Source organism: Alternaria postmessia (assembly GCF_024291825.1).
Source record: "Alternaria postmessia strain BMP 2775 chromosome Unknown scaffold_23, whole genome shotgun sequence".
NCBI classification, from domain to species: Eukaryota; Fungi; Ascomycota; class Dothideomycetes; order Pleosporales; family Pleosporaceae; genus Alternaria; species Alternaria postmessia.
The window spans coordinates 232,058-250,208 of NW_026260096.1; the positions used below are offsets into that span (position 1 = coordinate 232,058).

Here is an 18,151-nt window from a genome sequence, read left to right on the forward strand (position 1 = left end):
CTCTCATTGTGCTTGTTGCACCCTTTGGCTACTCGCAATAGTGCACACTGTGTATACTCCCTTCAGCCACCAAGGAGCTCTCCTTCTATTCTTATCAAGAGTATTCTTTGGCTTCTATCAAAGGAATGAACAGCATTCCAGACAAATCACCTAAGAGCATGACGTCAGTGAAAGTGAATGTAACTTATGTCTCGAACAAACGCCATTGTAGGAGGGAGCTGGTAACCCATGGACCTTGCACCTGACCCGAGCGCTCCAGTTCCCATTTTCTTAGACAAAAACCATACGAAGCCCCGAAAGAGATACATTCAACTCTATACCATTCTCAACTCTTGGTACCAGCTTTTCACTGCCAACCTCAACTTTTTACTACTGAGTCACCTTTCAAAAATCAAGCCTACGTCTGTCTCGGACGTGCGATCGAAGCTGATGGGGGCACTGTCACAAAAGATCGAGCCCAAGGCCTCCGCGCTCTTCTTATCATACGAACTCACAATCTACAAATTCTGGCGCCAGACTGTCCTCGGCGTTACCGAACTAGATGATGACGACCTCCTCCTTCCCACCGCTTTCGAACACATGGACTTCGAAGAGTGGCGTGCGAAACAGCGCGTCGTGCTTCGTGGGCCTCCAGGTTCGGAAGACAAGTTGCCAGAAACAGCGTTTGCAGGATTTGTACTGGCGGAGCGTTGCAGACACCCAATACACCCTGGTGATCCCCGTTTAGAAAACGAACACATACAGGAGAACGAATCAAATGAAGAAGGTGAAGAGCGAGACAAGATCACTTGGTGTTCTATGTGCATTTTGCAAATTCACCTTAAGCTTCTAGGAAAGTTATGGGATAAGTGGATGGAGTCTGGCGGTCCTTGGCGTATCATACCTCCAGGTGGTACTGGCGAGGACCTTCAGGTTAGAAAACGTGCATACTACAAGCGGAAGACCGATTTTGTCAATGACGTTGACAACTTGGACGACATAGCGTTCTCGGAAGCCTCATGGGAGGCCGCACATCCCACTGTGGACGTTGAAGCTGCACGCTCGTATAGCGCCAGGGCAGCTATGGAGGTGTACGCAAAGAGCGTCCAGTTTCCCGGACGCTTAGCGGAAGTCGATGAGATCGTTCCCAGAACACCAACTCGAAAGGGTAAAAAGAAGCGCCTGTCTTACTCACCAGACACACCAGAGGATACTAGACATCGCTCAAGTGGTCTTTATGCTCGGAGACACCCCAATTACGACCCCGAGTCCCCACATCGCTGTCCTGAAGACAATGGATGGGCTGAGACCTCGTTCAACAACGACTGGGAGTACAATGTACGGCAATGCCGCCTTTTGTTGTGCGACAAAGATCCGATCGAAAAGAACGTCACCTACTGCGAGCTCACCGACGAGAACTCTAAAGATGTCCTCATCAAGGGTATCGAAGAATGGTTCAGCATGATGCAGGAGGATTGGAAGGCGCCCTGGATTAACACATTGCTTACTACAACCGATTTGTTTGTCGTTTGGAGAAGCTCACCTGACAGTGAGGGGTCTGATACTGATTTCGACAGCTGGGACAGGCTCGAGACGCTCGTGGGCACTAATCTGGAGGCCCATGCGCGACGAATCGGCGACCTTACAGATGCTGATATCGAGCCAATCCAAGGAGAAAACTTGGAAGACTTTTTCGACCAGGACTCTGTCGCATCTGACTCGAGCTCCGAAACGGATGACGAAGCACACGAATTCTCAGATCCTATGGATCTAGCAAGGAATGAAAATGATGAAGTCATTAACGTCGTTGGGCAACAACACCAACCTGACCACGCGACACCGACAGCCACCGGGATGGGGAGTTGTCAGCCTGACAAAGTAAGTGAGCGCTAGGTATAGGCGCAACTAGCATATATGTGTACCCTAGAATACGGAATGTATTGTTCGTATAGAGTGCAAACGGTATGCAGGATTACTTGTCTCGACTATGAAGTCCCGTTGTGAACGCCCCAATAAGATCAAGAAGCCAGCAAAGCGACTCCAGCATTTACATGACGATGCAGCACGAGTTCTGCTTTTTGGCCTGGAAAGGGTGTTAGCGTCCAATCGCGTAACCTTGACGTATTCCCGACATACCTGTGTGTAGAACATCTTACTCTGGGCACTCAAGCCGTCACTCTTCTGAACCAGGGTATCAATCTTCTCTCCACGCTCCAGCACACTCTCGATAGTCTTGTGCAACACAATCTTGGTCTCGTCCAACTCCTTCTGAATCTTCATGATACTGTCTGCCTGTTGTGGGTCCTGGTACTTTTGTACGTAGTCTTTGAGCTCGGGGAAAGACATTTGCGGGCTGTCCTTTGTGGCGGAGGCGTAGGCGGATTTGGGGTATTTGGAAACGAATTCATCGAGGACTTTGGAGAGAAGCTGATGGGCGACAAGCTTGGGGTATTCGAAATCGGTGATTATGATGCCGCAAACGCCTTCTGAGCGGCTGTAGGCGTGGAAGATGTAGTCTGACGGTGCTGTTAGACAAGGAGCGCGCAAGAGTGCCATGTGTCGTACCTTTCTCTTCCACATCCTGTCTTTGTCCTGGTCTTGTTCGTTCGGCGACTTGGCCTGCAAAGAACGACATCTACGCGTCCCATCAGCTTGACTGTCTTTCCCACGCTGCCATGGTCCTAGGCCATCTGCTGGGCCTTGTCACGTACGAACTCGCTGATGCTTCCTCGTGTGAAGCGGCCGTAGGAGCTGAGCTCGCGCTCACATGTCAGCTCGACGCTGGGTTTCGTCTCATTCTTCCAGACCTACATACATTGTTAGCGGCTCGAGGCGATTTCTCCAAGGCGGTGAGGAGACACTTACACCAATGTAGACGACCTTCATGTTAGCGGCTTTTTGTGTGAAGTTGTAGGTAAAGGTGCGGGTACAGATAGACGACAAAAGAGAGTGTAGCAGAAGTGGGCCCTGCGGCTATCTGGTCTCGAAAGAGGCGCCTGCGACAGGCCCGTGATAGCGCATCATGCGTCGGTCCCGCCAGCAAGGCGCGGCGCTCCTGATTATGTCATGGCGCTAATGCGCGGGGGCGGGGCAAGTCCAGCCGAATGGAGCCCAGTCATCCATCATCGATTCTGCCCAGCCTGCCAAAGAGGCAAACCACGCTCCCCATTGTGACAGGCGGTCAAACGCGTAGACTCCCATCACGTTGACGACAACACCCAGGCAGGCCGCAATCATGTCGCCCGCAGTCGAGGATGCTCATGCCCAATGGCTCCAACAGCTCGATGCTATGCGCAAAGCCATTGCCGAACTCAATCTTCCTGCCGATGCTGAAAAGGTGCCAGCGTACGGAGACGACCTTGAATTCGATGATGACGATTTCTCTGGAACTGCCAGCGGTGAAGATATCTGGGATATCATCAGCGATGAGTACGAGGAAGAGTACAGCAGTGACCATCTGGACCAATTTCTGGACGGACAAGTTACAGCAGAAGCTTATAGCCAGCAATGGCTGGCAGAAAAATGTTCCGAAGTATCCCGAAGCAGTTCTGGCTTGGATTCAGGAGCCTTGAAGGAGCAGATATCAGCAATCTTGTCGAGTGATAGCAATGGTAACGCATCATACCAACCATCAACATACCTAGTATACTGACTATAATAGACGAAGAACTGCAGATGATGCTCGCCGATATTGTGGGCTACGGAGAGCTGGACCTGGTGGCGGATCTAATCTCACATCGAAAAGACATAATGCGATCCCTGCATGAACCTACTCCAGCTCAGGGCAACGGTGTCATGGGCCGTTTACAGACTCGAGCCGAACGTGAAGAAGCGTTGCGCCGAGCAGACTGGGAGCACAAGACAGCTGCATTGGCGCCTGCTATGGACCGAACGGGACCGCAATATCCTCACGTGTACCGGACTCACGAAGCTGGCAACAAGCTCTCAGCTTATGGCAAGAAGTACGCGCTACCTCCAGACACTGTGCACCGCGATAACAACCTCTACGAAGAATACGAGATTCCTGCAGTAGCTGTAGGCACTGTTGGCGTAGGCCGAAAGCTGCTGGAGATCCAGGAACTGGATGGCCTTTGCCAGCGCACCTTCAAAGGCTACAAGACACTTAACCGGATGCAGAGTCTTGTGTATCCAGTTGCATACAAGACCAGTGAGAACATGCTGATTTGCGCACCTACTGGTGCTGGTAAAACAGACGCTGCCATGCTTACAATTCTCAACACCGTGGCCAAGAACGTTGTGCCGAACCCGATTGACGAGCCGGACGCCACCGACTTCACTGTAATGACGGAAGACTTCAAAATCATCTACGTCGCGCCGATGAAGGCGCTCGCTGCCGAGGTTACTGAGAAGCTTGGAAAGCGTCTGGCGTGGTTGGGTATCAAGGCTCGCGAACTTACTGGTGATATGCATCTTACCAAGGCTGAGATCTTGGATACACAAATTATAGTCACTACACCAGAGAAGTGGGATGTTGTCACAAGAAAAAGTACCGGAGACACCGAGTTGGTACAGAAAGTACGACTGCTCATCATCGATGAGGTCCACATGTTGCACGACGAGCGTGGTGCAGTTCTGGAGAGTCTGGTAGCACGTACCCAACGACAAGTCGAGAGTACTCAATCACTGATCCGCATTGTTGGTCTCTCTGCCACACTTCCCAACTACGTCGACGTAGCCGACTTTTTGCGGGTGAACAAAATGGCTGGCCTGTTTTACTTTGACGCTTCGTTCCGCCCTGTTCCTCTTGAGCAACATTTCATCGGCGCAAAGGGCAAGCCGGGTTCTGCAAAGTCCCGTGAAAATGTGGAAAAGGTCGCGTTTGACAAGGTTGTTGAGATGCTCAAGCTGGGTCACCAGATAATGGTATTCGTACATTCGAGAAAAGATACGGTCAAGACTGCTAGGCGTTTGTACGACATGGCTATGGAGGAGCAGTGTACCGACCTGTTCGACCCGCAAGACCATCCTCGGTACGAGAACGCTGTGCGCGACATGAAACAGTCAAAAGGTCGAGAGCTACGTGAACTGCTTGGTAAAGGCATGGGTACTCACCACGCCGGTATGCCTCGTTCTGACAGAAATATGATCGAGCGTCTCTTTGCTGAGGGTGTGCTGAAGGTGCTCTGTTGTACAGCGACGCTTGCGTGGGGTGTCAACTTACCCGCTGCAGCAGTCCTCATCAAGGGCACTCAAGTCTATAACGCCCAGGAAGGCAAATTCACCGACCTTGGTATTCTGGATGTTCTGCAGATTTTCGGTCGTGCTGGTCGACCTCAGTTTCAGGATACTGGTATTGGCTTCATTTGTACGACACACGACAGGCTTGATCACTACATGCGCGCTGTGACCGAACAACAGCCTATTGAGTCAAGGTTTTCCGCCAAACTGATAGACAATCTCAATGCTGAGATCTCTTTGGGTACAGTAACCACAGTGTCTGAAGCTGTAACATGGCTTGGTTACTCGTATCTGTTCGTACGGATGCAGAAGAGCCCGCTAATGTATGGTATCGAATGGTCAGAGATCCGCGATGACCCACAGCTCGTAGGACGACGCCGCAAGCTTATCATCGACGCTGCGCGAATTCTCCAGAGAAGCCAGATGATAATCTTCAACGAGACCACCGAAGATCTTCGAGCGAAAGACGTCGGGCGCATCGCCAGTCAGTATTACGTTCAGCAGTCTAGTATAGAGATTTTCAACACCATGATGCGGCCTCGTAGCACGGACGCGGATGCCTTGGCTATGGTCAGTATGAGCGGCGAATTCGACCAGGTGCAATCGCGTGAATCCGAAGAGAAGGAACTTTCAGCACTTAAAGAAGAAGGACATGTCATCACAGAAGTCAAGGATGGATATGCTACATCGCACGGAAAGACAAACTATCTCCTCCAGGCTCATATTTCACGAGCTCGACTAGAAGACTTCACACTAACCTCGGACACAAATTACATAACCCAGAATGCTGCACGTATTGCGCGTGCGCTTTTTATGATCGCGCTTAATCGGCGTTGGGGTTACCAATGCCGGGTACTTCTTAGCCTTTGTCAGTCTATCGAACATCGATGCTGGTCTTTTCAGCATCCGCTGCATCAGTATGACCTTCCACAACCGGTTCTGCGCGCGCTCGACCATAAATACCCGTCAATACAGACTTTGCGCGATATGGACGCGATGGAGATAGGAGATATGGTGCATAATAAGAAGATGGGCGGCGTGATCGCCAAGCTTATGAACAACTTCCCGACTCTGAGCATCGAATCTGAGATCGCCCCGCTCAACAGGGATGTGCTACGGATACAACTATTCCTTACACCCGATTTCGTTTGGAATGATCGGCACCATGGTACTTCCGAGTCGTTCTGGATTTGGGTAGAGAACTCCGAGACATCTGAGATCTACCACCACGAGTTCTTCATCCTCTCACGAAGGAAGCTGTACGATGAACACGAACTCAACTTCACGATTCCTCTATCCGATCCTCTGCCTACGCAAGTATACGTTCGCGTCTTGTCTGATAGGTGGCTGGGCGCAGAGACGGTTCATCCCATATCTTTCCAGCATCTCATCAGACCTGATACCGAAAGCGTTTACACGGATCTGCTCAATCTCCAGCCTCTACCAATCGCTGCGTTGAAAAACCCCTTGTTGGAAGAAGTTTACGGACAGCGCTTCCAGTACTTCAATCCTATGCAATCGCAAATTTTCCACTGTCTATATCACACACCCGCCAATGTTCTGCTTGGATCGCCGACTGGTAGTGGAAAGACTGTTGCCGCTGAGCTTGCAATGTGGTGGGCGTTCCGCGAAAAGCCAGGCTCAAAGGTTGTATACATTGCACCTATGAAGGCACTTGTCCGAGAACGAGTGCAAGATTGGGGCAAGCGACTTGCCGGGCCAATGGGTCTCAAGCTTGTGGAATTGACTGGTGACAACACACCAGACACACGTACAATCCGCGATGCCGATATCATCATCACGACCCCTGAGAAGTGGGACGGTATTAGTCGTAGTTGGCAGACTCGAGGTTATGTTCGCCAAGTCAGTCTGGTCATCATTGACGAGATTCATCTCCTAGGTGGAGATCGTGGTCCAATTCTGGAGATCATCGTCTCCCGTATGAACTACATCGCATCGCAAAAGAAGGATGGCTCTATCCGCCTGTTGGGCATGTCGACAGCTTGCGCCAACGCATCAGATCTTGGAAATTGGCTGGGTGTCAAAGAGGGCTTGTTCAATTTCCGGCATTCTGTTCGCCCGGTGCCCTTAGAAATCTTCATCGACGGCTTCCCCCAACAGCGGGGCTTTTGTCCGCTTATGCAGTCGATGAACAGACCTACTTTCCTTGCGATCAAAGCGCACTCGCCAGAAAAGCCAGTCATTGTTTTCGTAGCTTCGCGTCGCCAGACTCGTCTGACAGCTCGTGATCTCATCAACTTCTGCGGTATGGAAGACAACCCGAGGCGCTTCTTGCACATGTCTGAAGACGACCTGGCCGTTAATCTCGATAGAGTCAAAGACGACTCACTGCGAGAGGCGCTGAGCTTTGGTATTGGTCTGCATCACGCTGGTCTTGTCGAGACTGATCGATCCCTGTCAGAAGAGCTCTTTGCGAACAACAAGATCCAGATCCTCGTCGCGACCAGTACACTTGCTTGGGGTGTGAATTTACCTGCCCATCTTGTTGTTGTCAAAGGCACGCAGTTCTTCGACGCCAAAACCGAAGGATACAAAGATATGGATCTGACAGATGTGCTGCAAATGTTGGGTCGTGCTGGCCGTCCTCAGTTCGACGATTCCGGTATCGCCCGCATCTTCACGCAAGATGCAAAGAAGGAGTTCTACAAGCACTTCCTGCATACTGGATTTCCCGTCGAGTCGTCGCTGCACAAGGTGCTTGATAATCATTTGGGCGCCGAGATTTCTGCCGGTACCATTGCCACAAAGCAAGACGCATTGGACTATCTGACTTGGACATTTTTCTTCCGTCGTCTACATAAGAACCCATCCTTCTATGGACTCGAAATCTCGGCTGAAGAGCACAACACAATAGCCGCGCAATCCTTGGCCAACGACTATATGGTAGAGCTGGTCGAGACTTCTCTCAGTGAACTAGACGAGTCGTCTTGCGCGGTCGTGGAGCCAACAGGCGAAGTAGACCCAACTCCACTCGGCAAGATCATGAGTTACTACTATCTCAGCCACAAGACAATCCGCTACCTTGTAAAGAACGTCAAGCGTGACGCAACCTTCTCGGATGCTTTGTCGTGGATTTCACACGCGACTGAATATGACGAGCTACCTGTCCGCCACAACGAGGACCTCATTAATGCTGAGCTGTCGAAAGCTCTCCCGATTCCTGCGGACGATTTTGGTCTACCCATGTGGGATCCGCACGTCAAGTCGTTCTTGCTCCTGCAAGCCCACTTCTCGCGCATCGACTTGCCAATCTCAGATTATGTCGGTGATTTAAATAGTGTCTTGGACCAGAGCATCCGTATCGTACAGGCATCGATCGATGTACTCACCGAGCTTGGCTACCTCTCTTCATGTGAGACGATGATCTCGATCCTTCAGGCTATCAAGACTGCTCGCTGGCCGACCGATGGGCCACTATCGATTTTTGCAGGTGTGGAAGTCGACAAGGAGAAGAAACGTCTCGAACATCCCAAAGCTAGTCCAAAGACCCTGATTGAGACAACCACTGCATCTTCCGCAGTGCTTGAACGGGCAGCCAAGTTCGCTGGTGTCCCACACACTGGCATCAAGAGGTTCATGGAGCCCATGTCTCGATTACCTGTCTTGAAGCTCGATCTAGGCAACGTCAATGCGCTCGGTTTGGACTTCAGGATCTCACGCCAGAATCCAGCTAGAATACAACAAGGTGGCATACGCATTTTTGCTCCACGATACCCGAAGCCGCAAACAGAAGGCTTCTTCGCCATCATCTCGTACTCCAGTACTGACGAGATCATTGCTTTGAAACGCGTCAATTGGCCTGACCCTAACAGGAATGGCGGACAGGGACGAGGTGGACGCAGCGCAAATGCATCTGGAGGCGCACACTCCAGACTGCAGGCTTCTACTAAGGTCTCGCTACCACCCGAGGCGCAGGGTAAAAAGGTGGACATTGCCGTACTAAGCGATTCATATCCAGGTATGAAGTGGAAGATAGAGGGAGTGGAAGTGCCTGAAGCGCCTGTTGTAGACGCATATGGAAAGGGCAAAGAGAAGGCATAGTAGGGCACACACGTACTCTAGATACAGCTCAAAAGGTCAAATATTGCACTAGTTCACCATCCTCCCAATTCAGCCTATCGCAGTCTACCTCGTAATTCCTAACATCCACATGCTCCTTCCCCAGAAGATTACACCCCTCCTCATAAGCTCTCTCATAGAAATATTTCGCAGTCCCTTTCTGTCCAGCCTTCTCCATCACAAAGCCCAACATCCACACACTCTCAACTGTTTGCTGATGCATCTTTCCAAGAATCCTTTCTCTTGTCTTTAGTATGTCTTTCACTAAACTTTCTGCCTCTTTGACTGCACGAGGTATGTCTTGACATGCTAGGCTATACGCAAACTCACTAGTAACTTGCAATACCTCGTGATGTGTCTTTGAGAGAATACGTGTGTATCCTTCCAGTGCCCGCCGGAAATACGACTCCGCGTCTTCAAATCTGCGCTGAACAACCAGTATTCTCGCGATTCTCATAAGAGTTTCGTATACTTTTCTATCGTCGTGAGAGAGGGTTGCTTCTTTGTAATCAAGTGCTTCGCGGAAATGATCTTCAGCTTCCTTCCATCGGCCTTTCATCTGGAGTTTGAGGCCGATGAGTTCAAGGTTGTGACACCACTCGGCATCGTGGGCTGAGGAGGAGGTTCTACGGTACCAAAAAGCGCATTTCCAGAATTTGTAGGCCCTCTCATGCAAGCCATTGAGATGGAACCAGAACGCGAGTTCATCGGCCCAGTCTTGGATCTCAGTAGCAGTGGAGATGAACTGGGGCAAGTACAAGGCCATAATGTCTTTAAGTGACGAGGCGGGCACGATGTCGCGATGATGAAAGGATATGTAAGAGTTCCATGTAACGATGATTCGAGAATAACGACGAGAATTATGGAGATGAACGTGCACGTGTGAAGATAGTAGATTACTGTCATCGATGATGCATGAGTGTCGCTTCGATCACTCGTATACGTGCTATGAAGTCTGTTACTCCTCTTCACCATCGCGCCGCGAATCGGCATCTGCCAACCATTGTTTGGTATCCGCTTATATCCTTTGCCTCTTTCTTCATCGAACGCCGTTCTTCACGTCTGTGCAGCGTGTCTTCCCTCATTTGTATCTGTACGCTTTGTGCTCATCGCTTCATGGTATGCGGCGCACTGCGTGTGGTAGTCATGTGATAGTAAATGTGTATCGAACCGCTGTGAATCAGCTCAGTCATCGCCAAAGACGATAAAGCTCGCCTCTTCCTCGATCTCGAAGTAAATTCCATCACCGTCACCATATTCGTCACCATATTCAGAGCTTTCTTCGTCAGAATCAAGATCCTCCCAGTCACTATCTCCGTCGTCATCTTCGATCTCATTGATTGAGTCAAGAGCCAATTGTGACTCCTCGTCTTTAGAAATGTGACTCTCGTCGACTGACTCTTCTGTTTCACCAACATGATAGACCTTAACCTGGGAGTAGTCTTCCGAATCTTCCGAGATCTGATCCTCGTCCTGTTCCTCCAGTGCCACAACTGTATATTTCCCAGGCTCGTATCGAGGAGATCGCCGGTGGAAGTAAGGGTTTGGTCGTCCAGGCGCGAAATCAGTATCTTGAGCAAAGACTACTGTCGCTTGCTTTTTAGTGCGCGGTAGCTTTTCCAAGCACCCTGTTGTTTCTGACCAGTACAGCTCCACCGCCTTTGCTGCGGTTTGCGTCTCTTCGTGTCTTGCCTCTGGGTGCTGTGTGGACCATGCAGCCTCTTCTTCAGCCATGGCCTCCAGCCTCGACAGCTCCTTGAGTGTGCTAATCTTCCCCTTGCACCAGGCGCTATAGACTGTGTCTTGGTGCTCAGAACTGGTGAGTGTACAAGAGGGCGCGTGACCACCAGCACTTTTGAGAGCTTCAGTCAGAACGTTCATGTATCTGACGTGCAACTCAATAGTACAGACGGGACATCGTGGTTGTGGCTGGTCCGCTGCTACGGGGTGCATTGCATGCTGACATATCGATGCAACTGGCGAGTCGAACGAAGATGACGTTGATTCGGAACGACTATCTGAGATGTGACCAGTGATATCATCGAATATGTCCGAGAAGTATCCTGAGTCTTGTCGTTTCAGCCACTGGTGGAAGTCTTCGTATTCGTGTGCTGAAGGAATGTAGCCTTGCTCAGCTGGTCTAACGTTGGTGTGCAAGCACTGCCATCGCTTGTATTGCTTCAGCTCCTTGGGCGGCATGATGACGCTTGCCGGTATCTTTGTGCAACTCATGGTAGCGGTGGGTTTTGTGTCTGCTTGTGTGGTGCAGGGCTTTGGTTGCAGTTATTATGTCACGGAGGGCGTAAATCGCAATGTAGAACTGGACGTGCCCGAGGACTCGTCCGGTAGATGAAGGACGTGGCCGGCGAACAAAGTCACGCGTGTGCGACAACCACGGTTGAGCGGTTCGTTTGCGGAGAATGTGATCACTGGTACCGGAAAAACTCCTGGAAGCGCGGATATGCCTTCGAAGAGCTTCTATTCGGCTACTGCTGCGGGCACTGTCGTGATGGTTGTGCACGCGCTGTAAACGGCGGGTATGCGAAGAGTGTTTCGGATCGCGCAGACGCCCTTTGTCACAGATCAAGACTTGTGAAGGCGACGGTCGCTACGTTTCCGCGTCAAACGTCTTTTTTGGACGTTTGCCCTTCTCGCCAGTAGAATTTTATTCGTGTAGAAATATTCGGAGTCCCGGTATCGCGTTCAAACGCGGTGACGGGTGCTGACGGCTTCGCCCAACTTGGCAATCTTAGGGAGATTTGAGTACCAGAAAAAAGCCATGATTTTCGGGCAGATATAATCCATTCCTATCGCGGCTCGTGTTTGTGTGAATGTTGGGAGGGTGTCGCCGCCGTTGATTTGGGCCGGCGTCGGATGCTAATGTGGGGGAGGCGGCGTCCCTGGAGCAGGCGGGGCAGACGCGTCTGCTATAAATGAGGCGGGTGCGAGGGTCTTCTGTCGGGCTTCACTGTCGATCGCGAGTGGTATCGCGTCTTCAGTGTGGGTAGGGGTGTAGGTCCGTTTAGGTGTGAAAGGGTCAAAGAGCTTTCGTGGGCTGGGCTTCGATGGTGCGGGCAGTCCTGCGTCATGACCCTGACTCATTTAGGGGACGCTGTGGCTGTGCCATGATTTCAGCCACTCATTTTACTTCACACATCTCAGCCGACTCTTCACAAAGCAAACAAAAAACAAAATAAGGTTTCACGTAATACCGGTTTGCGAAACTGCCACCATGACGCCCATTTTCCAACACTGTCCCACGACTAGCTCAACGGCCTCGCTGCTCTGGCAATGAAACACTGCACCTGGCATACCTCTTCGCTCGGCAGCTCAATCTCGAGATTTTCCTGTAAAATCTCAAATTTGAAATCGCCCAGCCCAGCCTTTTCCATGAGCTTTTTCATCTCGCCCTCTTTGTATTGCGGGGGTTTGACTTGGCCTGACTGCTGAACAGCTTCGCTGCTCAAATGGCTATACAGATCCTGGATGAACAACACCCCACCAGGCTTCAACCGCCCATCCAAAAGTCGAACAGCATCTTCCGCAGATGGAAAGTGGTGCAGAGCTGACCCGACTGTGATGAGATTAAAATTCTGATATTCTTCATCAGCCAAAAGAGCGCGTTCAGGTGGCTCCAACAACAAGTTTCCGACAATGGCTGCAATCTTTTCGCGGCCAGGACCGAACTCGTTCATATTGTTTCTGTACCTCTCAATCATGGCAGAAGACGCATCGACTGCATGGATCGAAGACACGTACGGCCCGAAGATCTGATCACATAGTCAACAGAGAAACCCTCACTTGCACTCCAATTTCACACACGTTGCTGAGAAATCCAGGTCCACATGCGTAATCTAGCATCCGAACTTCCCTAACCACCTCTATGCTACCGGAAAGTTTAGCCCAGTCGATGCCGGCGAAGAAAACTATCGCGTATCATCTGGGCGAGCTTCTGGCGATTGGCCTTGTTGATCGGGCGCTCTTCGAACCAGTCTGATACTTGTCTGTTGCACTGTTAGCTCTACAGCACTGCAGCTTCTTTGAGTGATATTGCGTACCCTATCTCGGGTTCCTGGGGCAGGGAGGTCATCCTCTCTAGAAATGCTTTATCATACAATACTGCATTAATCTGCGCCTCGCTACATGCCCGTGAAGCACATTTTATACGGAATCGGTTGAGAATACTTGTTGATGAGTACCCCTTTGACGTTCCTCGAATTTGCATAAGTCTCCGTCTTCACGGTTGTCGGCGACTTTTCATGATCATGTTCGGATACTTGAGGGTTTCACTGGAGCAACACAGGGATTGTCCGGTTGATAGGGCAGAACATCAGAATCAAGTGAACTTAGGGGCTAACTCAACGTAGAGACATGCTGTGCGCACTAAATTGTGTGACAGAAAGAGCGTTCCTGGCGCCTGCTCACGATCGGATCGTAAGCTCTTACAGAGTGCATCAACATCAACCAGCGCGCATCGGGAGACTCCTTCCATACTAACTCGAACAGACACTATCGGCCCTTACCATGTCAACCCTTCAGTCTTCTTTCAACATCATCTTTCAATGTCATCTGCTTTGGTTGCAGGATCCTTTCTGAGCCCCCGGGTTGTTGCATTGGTGTCTATCAAGCCGCGCAGTTCCTTCGTAGCACTGCATATGATGGAGAACCAAACAGGTACACTCAGCTTATTCACTAATCTGCAGCGTATCACAGCATTTACATAGCCATCGTCCATACATACATGTAAATAAGCTTGAAGTCTATGTTAACCCAACACATTTAGTTTTATTCTATCACATTTTATCGCAAATCCCAGAGTCGAAGATTTGTCGGCTTCTGTTTGGGTCTCCCTGCATAGAGCGGAATGCATCGTATTTGCTTTTCGTGCGCAAATGCTGTCGTACATTGCCGATACCTAGGCAATCTCTTCGTTAACAGGATCGGCACCGTTTGGACCCCAATTCTAGGTATTGTGCGCTTACCGGTAAGCTGCGGACCATTAATGAGCCACTACGCCTTGTGGAACCTAAATCTGCAAAGATGAGCTCAGCTCGAGACACGGTTCGAGCGCGAACTTTGCAGTCGCTGGAACGCGGCTTATCCATGTCTATGAATCCAAGCCAGTCACAGAATGATCTTGCGAGTTGACAAGTGAGGCGACTTGCAATGGTTATATTGGCAAAGGCTGTAGCGAGGTACACGGCTTGAGTACGCTGTCCTCTCCCCATTGCTACTCAAGTGTGACTCCAGATTCCGGGGTCAAAGTTGCGGGGTTGTCGGAAGCCTCCCGCGCTTCGCTACATCCTCAAAGGAAGATCACTACTCGACCCCACCACACCGTATATCAACGAGCAAGCAGGGCTTATCTTCTCCAGCTGATATGCGCTCGGCATCTCCGGGCTAAGAGAAAGTGCATGCAGTAGTACTGGGCTCGGCGAATCACCAACCTAATATTAGTTCAGCTCTCAGCCCTGGCCTAAGGCCACATGCAGCTGAGCTTCCAGGAAAAGCCACAATACTGTACTTCTGATGGGAATACCATAATATTGCGCTGGACACCTAAAGGTTGGCTGTATCATACGATGAAGTTGTGTCGCGCGACCATTATCGGGCAATCGCATATTCCTTCCAGTCCTTAGGCCATGATGCGCTCACGGTAGATCTTCAGCTGTCGAAATGCATAGCATACTGGGTTTCTTGCCTACTATGTATGCAGCTGATCGAAGTATAGCTACCTAGTACGCAACGGATGACAGCGCCGTCGCCCAACATCATCCGGTTACAGCGATGCTGACAGAACGCCTTATGAATTCCGATTGGTTCTCTTCATGGCTACATATTAACTGCTGTGCTTACTATGGTGCAGGAAGCAGGCATTAGCGTAAATGCAGATGATCCATAGTCCAGAAGTATACGGGCGCACTCAGGCGTGCACGCTACCCTGTCCCTACCCTTCAAAGTTCGTTTCCCACATTCTTTTGAGGCGCAGCCGCATTGGGCCTATACCAGGCTCAAGGACTTGGATCCCTCCGTTCAGATTCCGACCCACCCTTCATACCTAGACTCTTCCATTGAACAAGATGGATCACCATGACCAACACCACGACGATATGAGCAGTCCTCGGAGTTACACCGATAGTCAATGGAGCCCTCCTCCACCAGGATTCCGAGAGCTCGATCAGATATATGCAGCGGATGGTTCACCTCATACCTACTCTAACCCGAACTCTCCACCAGCAGTATCCCCACCTCTACCGTATGAACATGAGTATCATCAACATCCCCAACCACAAAACTATGAAACCTATCAACAGGGGTATGTCGCTTTCGCTTTATCAACAGATTCATCGCACAAAACCAAGCCGTCTCTTTACCTAGCCTCGTAATCTGACCCTTCAACAGTTACTCAACGGAGAAAGAGACACCATACGGCACAGTTGCTCCGATCGGCAAACCTACTCCGGATTTTGAGGGTCCTGAAGTGTAAGTACCCCTGCTTGAACTGTTTATGATACATGTACTGATCTCTCACACCAACATCTAGAGTCCCAGGCCAGTTCAGTCATTACCCTCATGGGGGTCGACCAATGTCACCCTCATCACATGGAGGCACCACCCTTACCTCTCCCCACATTCGGCCATATGGATTCAAGGAACATGTCGACCCATACGACAATCATGAAGCTGCTCCTCCGCCCGTGCCACCGAAAGATGATCGGAAATGCGGCATGAAGAAGCGGACGTTCTTTATTCTCATCGGCGTTATTGTCATTGCGATTATTGCTCTCGCTTTAGGACTCGGTCTGGGATTAGGATTAAACAAGGACGACTCGTAAGTTTCCAATACACGTATCCTATCTCATACACAAGGCGCCTAAACTATACAGAGATGAGGGCACAGTTCATCCCTTCTGTCGCGAGAATCCTGAGTCATGTATTGGTGGCTCTCTCAATTCCGAGTACCTGTCGAAAAAGGGCGTCTTCAGTAAGTTGTTGCTCACCATACAAATTTGAACAAACGCTGATTTGATACCTACCGCGTCGCAGATGGTACAGGTATCGCTCTAGCTGGAGAGTCTTGGAACAAAGGCCAACGACGAATCTTCACGCTTTACTTCCAGCACCATACAGGCGACATCAGATTTATGCAGTATACCACGGACAGAAAGTGGATTGGTGGAGGCAAAGCCCAGACCGTTGCTGGTGATGCAAAAGACGCATCACCTATATCCGCAGTCGCTTTTGCCCTTAATGAGACCCAATATGTGAGTATCATCGAGCAGTCTTGTCGCGCGCCAGAACTGGCCAGCTCCCCACTCTCGAGCAACATCCTAACTTTGAATAGTTCCACATCTTCTACATCGATAAGAACAACACTGTCAAGCAACTGATCCAGTCCAACACAAGCGACATCTGGCAGCCAGGACCACTCAGCGACCTCAACCTCAAAGCCTTCGACTCACCGACTACTGGCTTGCAAGCTTGCTACAAGGGAAACTTCTACGGTGATAACGACTATACGAAGTTTCCCACAGCTTCAGGTCTCAATAATACAGAGCAATTCGAGGGACAAACAGGCATGGTAAGTTTCAGAAGTAAAAGCTATCCTCGAAGCATACACTGACCGCATTACCATCGCTACAGAACATCTGGTTCGCTACCGATGACTCCACCTTCCTTCAGTACGCCTGGTACAGCGGCCAAGACGATACATGGGCGAAAATCGAACCATGGTCCGGGTTCAACGGACATGCCGGCGTAGGCTGCTACAGTTGGGGTGCAGGCACCACATCGTACGCCATGCTGAACAACAAGGACAACGATGTGGAGTTTTGGTGGAAAGACACCAACCAATCCGCTCCATCCACGCCGACACGCCCCATCAACTCCTGGCAAAACGCCAGCATGGGCGCCATCAAGGATGTGTACCCCATCACGTCTCTTGGCTACACAACGTACTTTTACGCGCAGATGGCGGATCGAAGTATCAAGGGGTTCAACATCACGTACAATGCTGAAAACACAACGTACATCGAAGACGAAACATTCACGGTTACTGATATATCAAACTCCGTGGTAGGACTTGGCGGCACGCATCTCACTGTTACAGCATTTGCTGAGAAGCGTGGAGAGGAAACGTTGTGGGACAGTCTTTATGTCTTCTTTCAGACGGCGGGTGATGATATCACGGCATTTACGAGGGGCCTGAATGGGGGTGAGTGGACAAAGGGGTCTTTGAGTATTCCAGATGAATGAGCATGGGGTGTGGCGACGGACTTGATGATCTGCTTACGGTCGTTTGCCATTTGTGTTTTTTTACTCGCATCCTATTGAGGATTGGTGTCAGGCGTCTGGGACGTGATACCTTTCATACAAACACAGTAGTCCAATCTGGTAGTTTGAATGTATTGCTCGGTTTATGGCATCATCCTATAGTACTTGACACGTCTCTATGATATCGTGTTATGCGAATGCACAAAATCATAGACGTTATCCAACTCAGCGTCTGAGAACGGTACTAGTTCTTGTCCTTCCAAGCACCAGCACCAGCACCATAACCAGCAGTGGGCAGTTTTCCTGGAGACGAAAATGGTAAGCGATGGAGCCGTACACAACGGGCAGATGGTGGTCTCTTCGGAGAGCGATTGCGTCGTTCAGTCCTTGAGCCGCGTACCTGCAATGTCTTCCTGAGCGTCTCTGACGAGGAAGCTTGGGGAATCGTTAGCACTAGTTACCTACAGAATACGACATGATCATTCAACTTACTTGTACCACAAAACAGTCGGCAGAACTGTGCCCAGATGCCACAGGCTATGTGCATCAATCATACCCTTCCAAGGCGGGAAATCCAACAACTCTAGACTCATAGCCAAGATGATCCAGGCAACACACA

At 50.4% G+C, this 18,151-nt stretch overlaps 6 protein-coding genes across 6 annotated transcripts; 3 read left to right on the forward strand and 3 right to left on the reverse strand.

Annotated features, from left to right (window-relative positions):
- Window positions 1-228: 228 nt before the first annotated feature.
- Window positions 229-1,872, forward strand: J4E82_004764 (uncharacterized protein; the record flags this gene model as incomplete). Its single annotated transcript, XM_051731039.1, has 1 exon — window positions 229-1,872. One exon carries the CDS (start codon window positions 229-231, stop codon window positions 1,870-1,872), a length of 1,644 nt encoding a protein of 547 aa, XP_051589246.1.
- A 154-nt stretch (window positions 1,873-2,026) lies between these two features.
- On the reverse strand, window positions 2,027-2,865 carry J4E82_004765 (uncharacterized protein; the record flags this gene model as incomplete). Its single annotated transcript, XM_051731040.1, has 5 exons — window positions 2,027-2,062; window positions 2,116-2,495; window positions 2,545-2,614; window positions 2,691-2,786; window positions 2,845-2,865. 5 exons carry the CDS (start codon window positions 2,863-2,865, stop codon window positions 2,027-2,029), a joined length of 603 nt encoding a protein of 200 aa, XP_051589247.1.
- Window positions 2,866-3,214: 349 nt separating this feature from the next.
- J4E82_004766 (uncharacterized protein) lies at window positions 3,215-9,240 on the forward strand (the record flags this gene model as incomplete). The annotated part of the gene is made up of 2 exons (XM_051731041.1): window positions 3,215-3,590; window positions 3,641-9,240. 2 exons carry the CDS (start codon window positions 3,215-3,217, stop codon window positions 9,238-9,240), a joined length of 5,976 nt encoding a protein of 1,991 aa, XP_051589248.1.
- A 1,203-nt stretch (window positions 9,241-10,443) lies between these two features.
- J4E82_004767 (uncharacterized protein) lies at window positions 10,444-11,490 on the reverse strand (the record flags this gene model as incomplete). Its single annotated transcript, XM_051731042.1, has 1 exon — window positions 10,444-11,490. The coding sequence occupies one exon, from the start codon at window positions 11,488-11,490 to the stop codon at window positions 10,444-10,446; it is 1,047 nt and encodes a 348-aa protein (XP_051589249.1).
- A 645-nt stretch (window positions 11,491-12,135) lies between these two features.
- J4E82_004768 (uncharacterized protein) lies at window positions 12,136-13,348 on the reverse strand (the record flags this gene model as incomplete). The annotated part of the gene is made up of 5 exons (XM_051731043.1): window positions 12,136-12,351; window positions 12,573-13,028; window positions 13,081-13,139; window positions 13,186-13,262; window positions 13,317-13,348. 5 exons carry the CDS (start codon window positions 13,346-13,348, stop codon window positions 12,136-12,138), a joined length of 840 nt encoding a protein of 279 aa, XP_051589250.1.
- A 2,497-nt stretch (window positions 13,349-15,845) lies between these two features.
- J4E82_004769 (uncharacterized protein) lies at window positions 15,846-17,514 on the forward strand (the record flags this gene model as incomplete). The annotated part of the gene is made up of 5 exons (XM_051731044.1): window positions 15,846-16,090; window positions 16,146-16,243; window positions 16,306-16,523; window positions 16,604-16,840; window positions 16,903-17,514. The coding sequence occupies 5 exons, from the start codon at window positions 15,846-15,848 to the stop codon at window positions 17,512-17,514; spliced, it is 1,410 nt and encodes a 469-aa protein (XP_051589251.1).
- Between the last annotated feature and the right edge of the window lie 637 nt (window positions 17,515-18,151).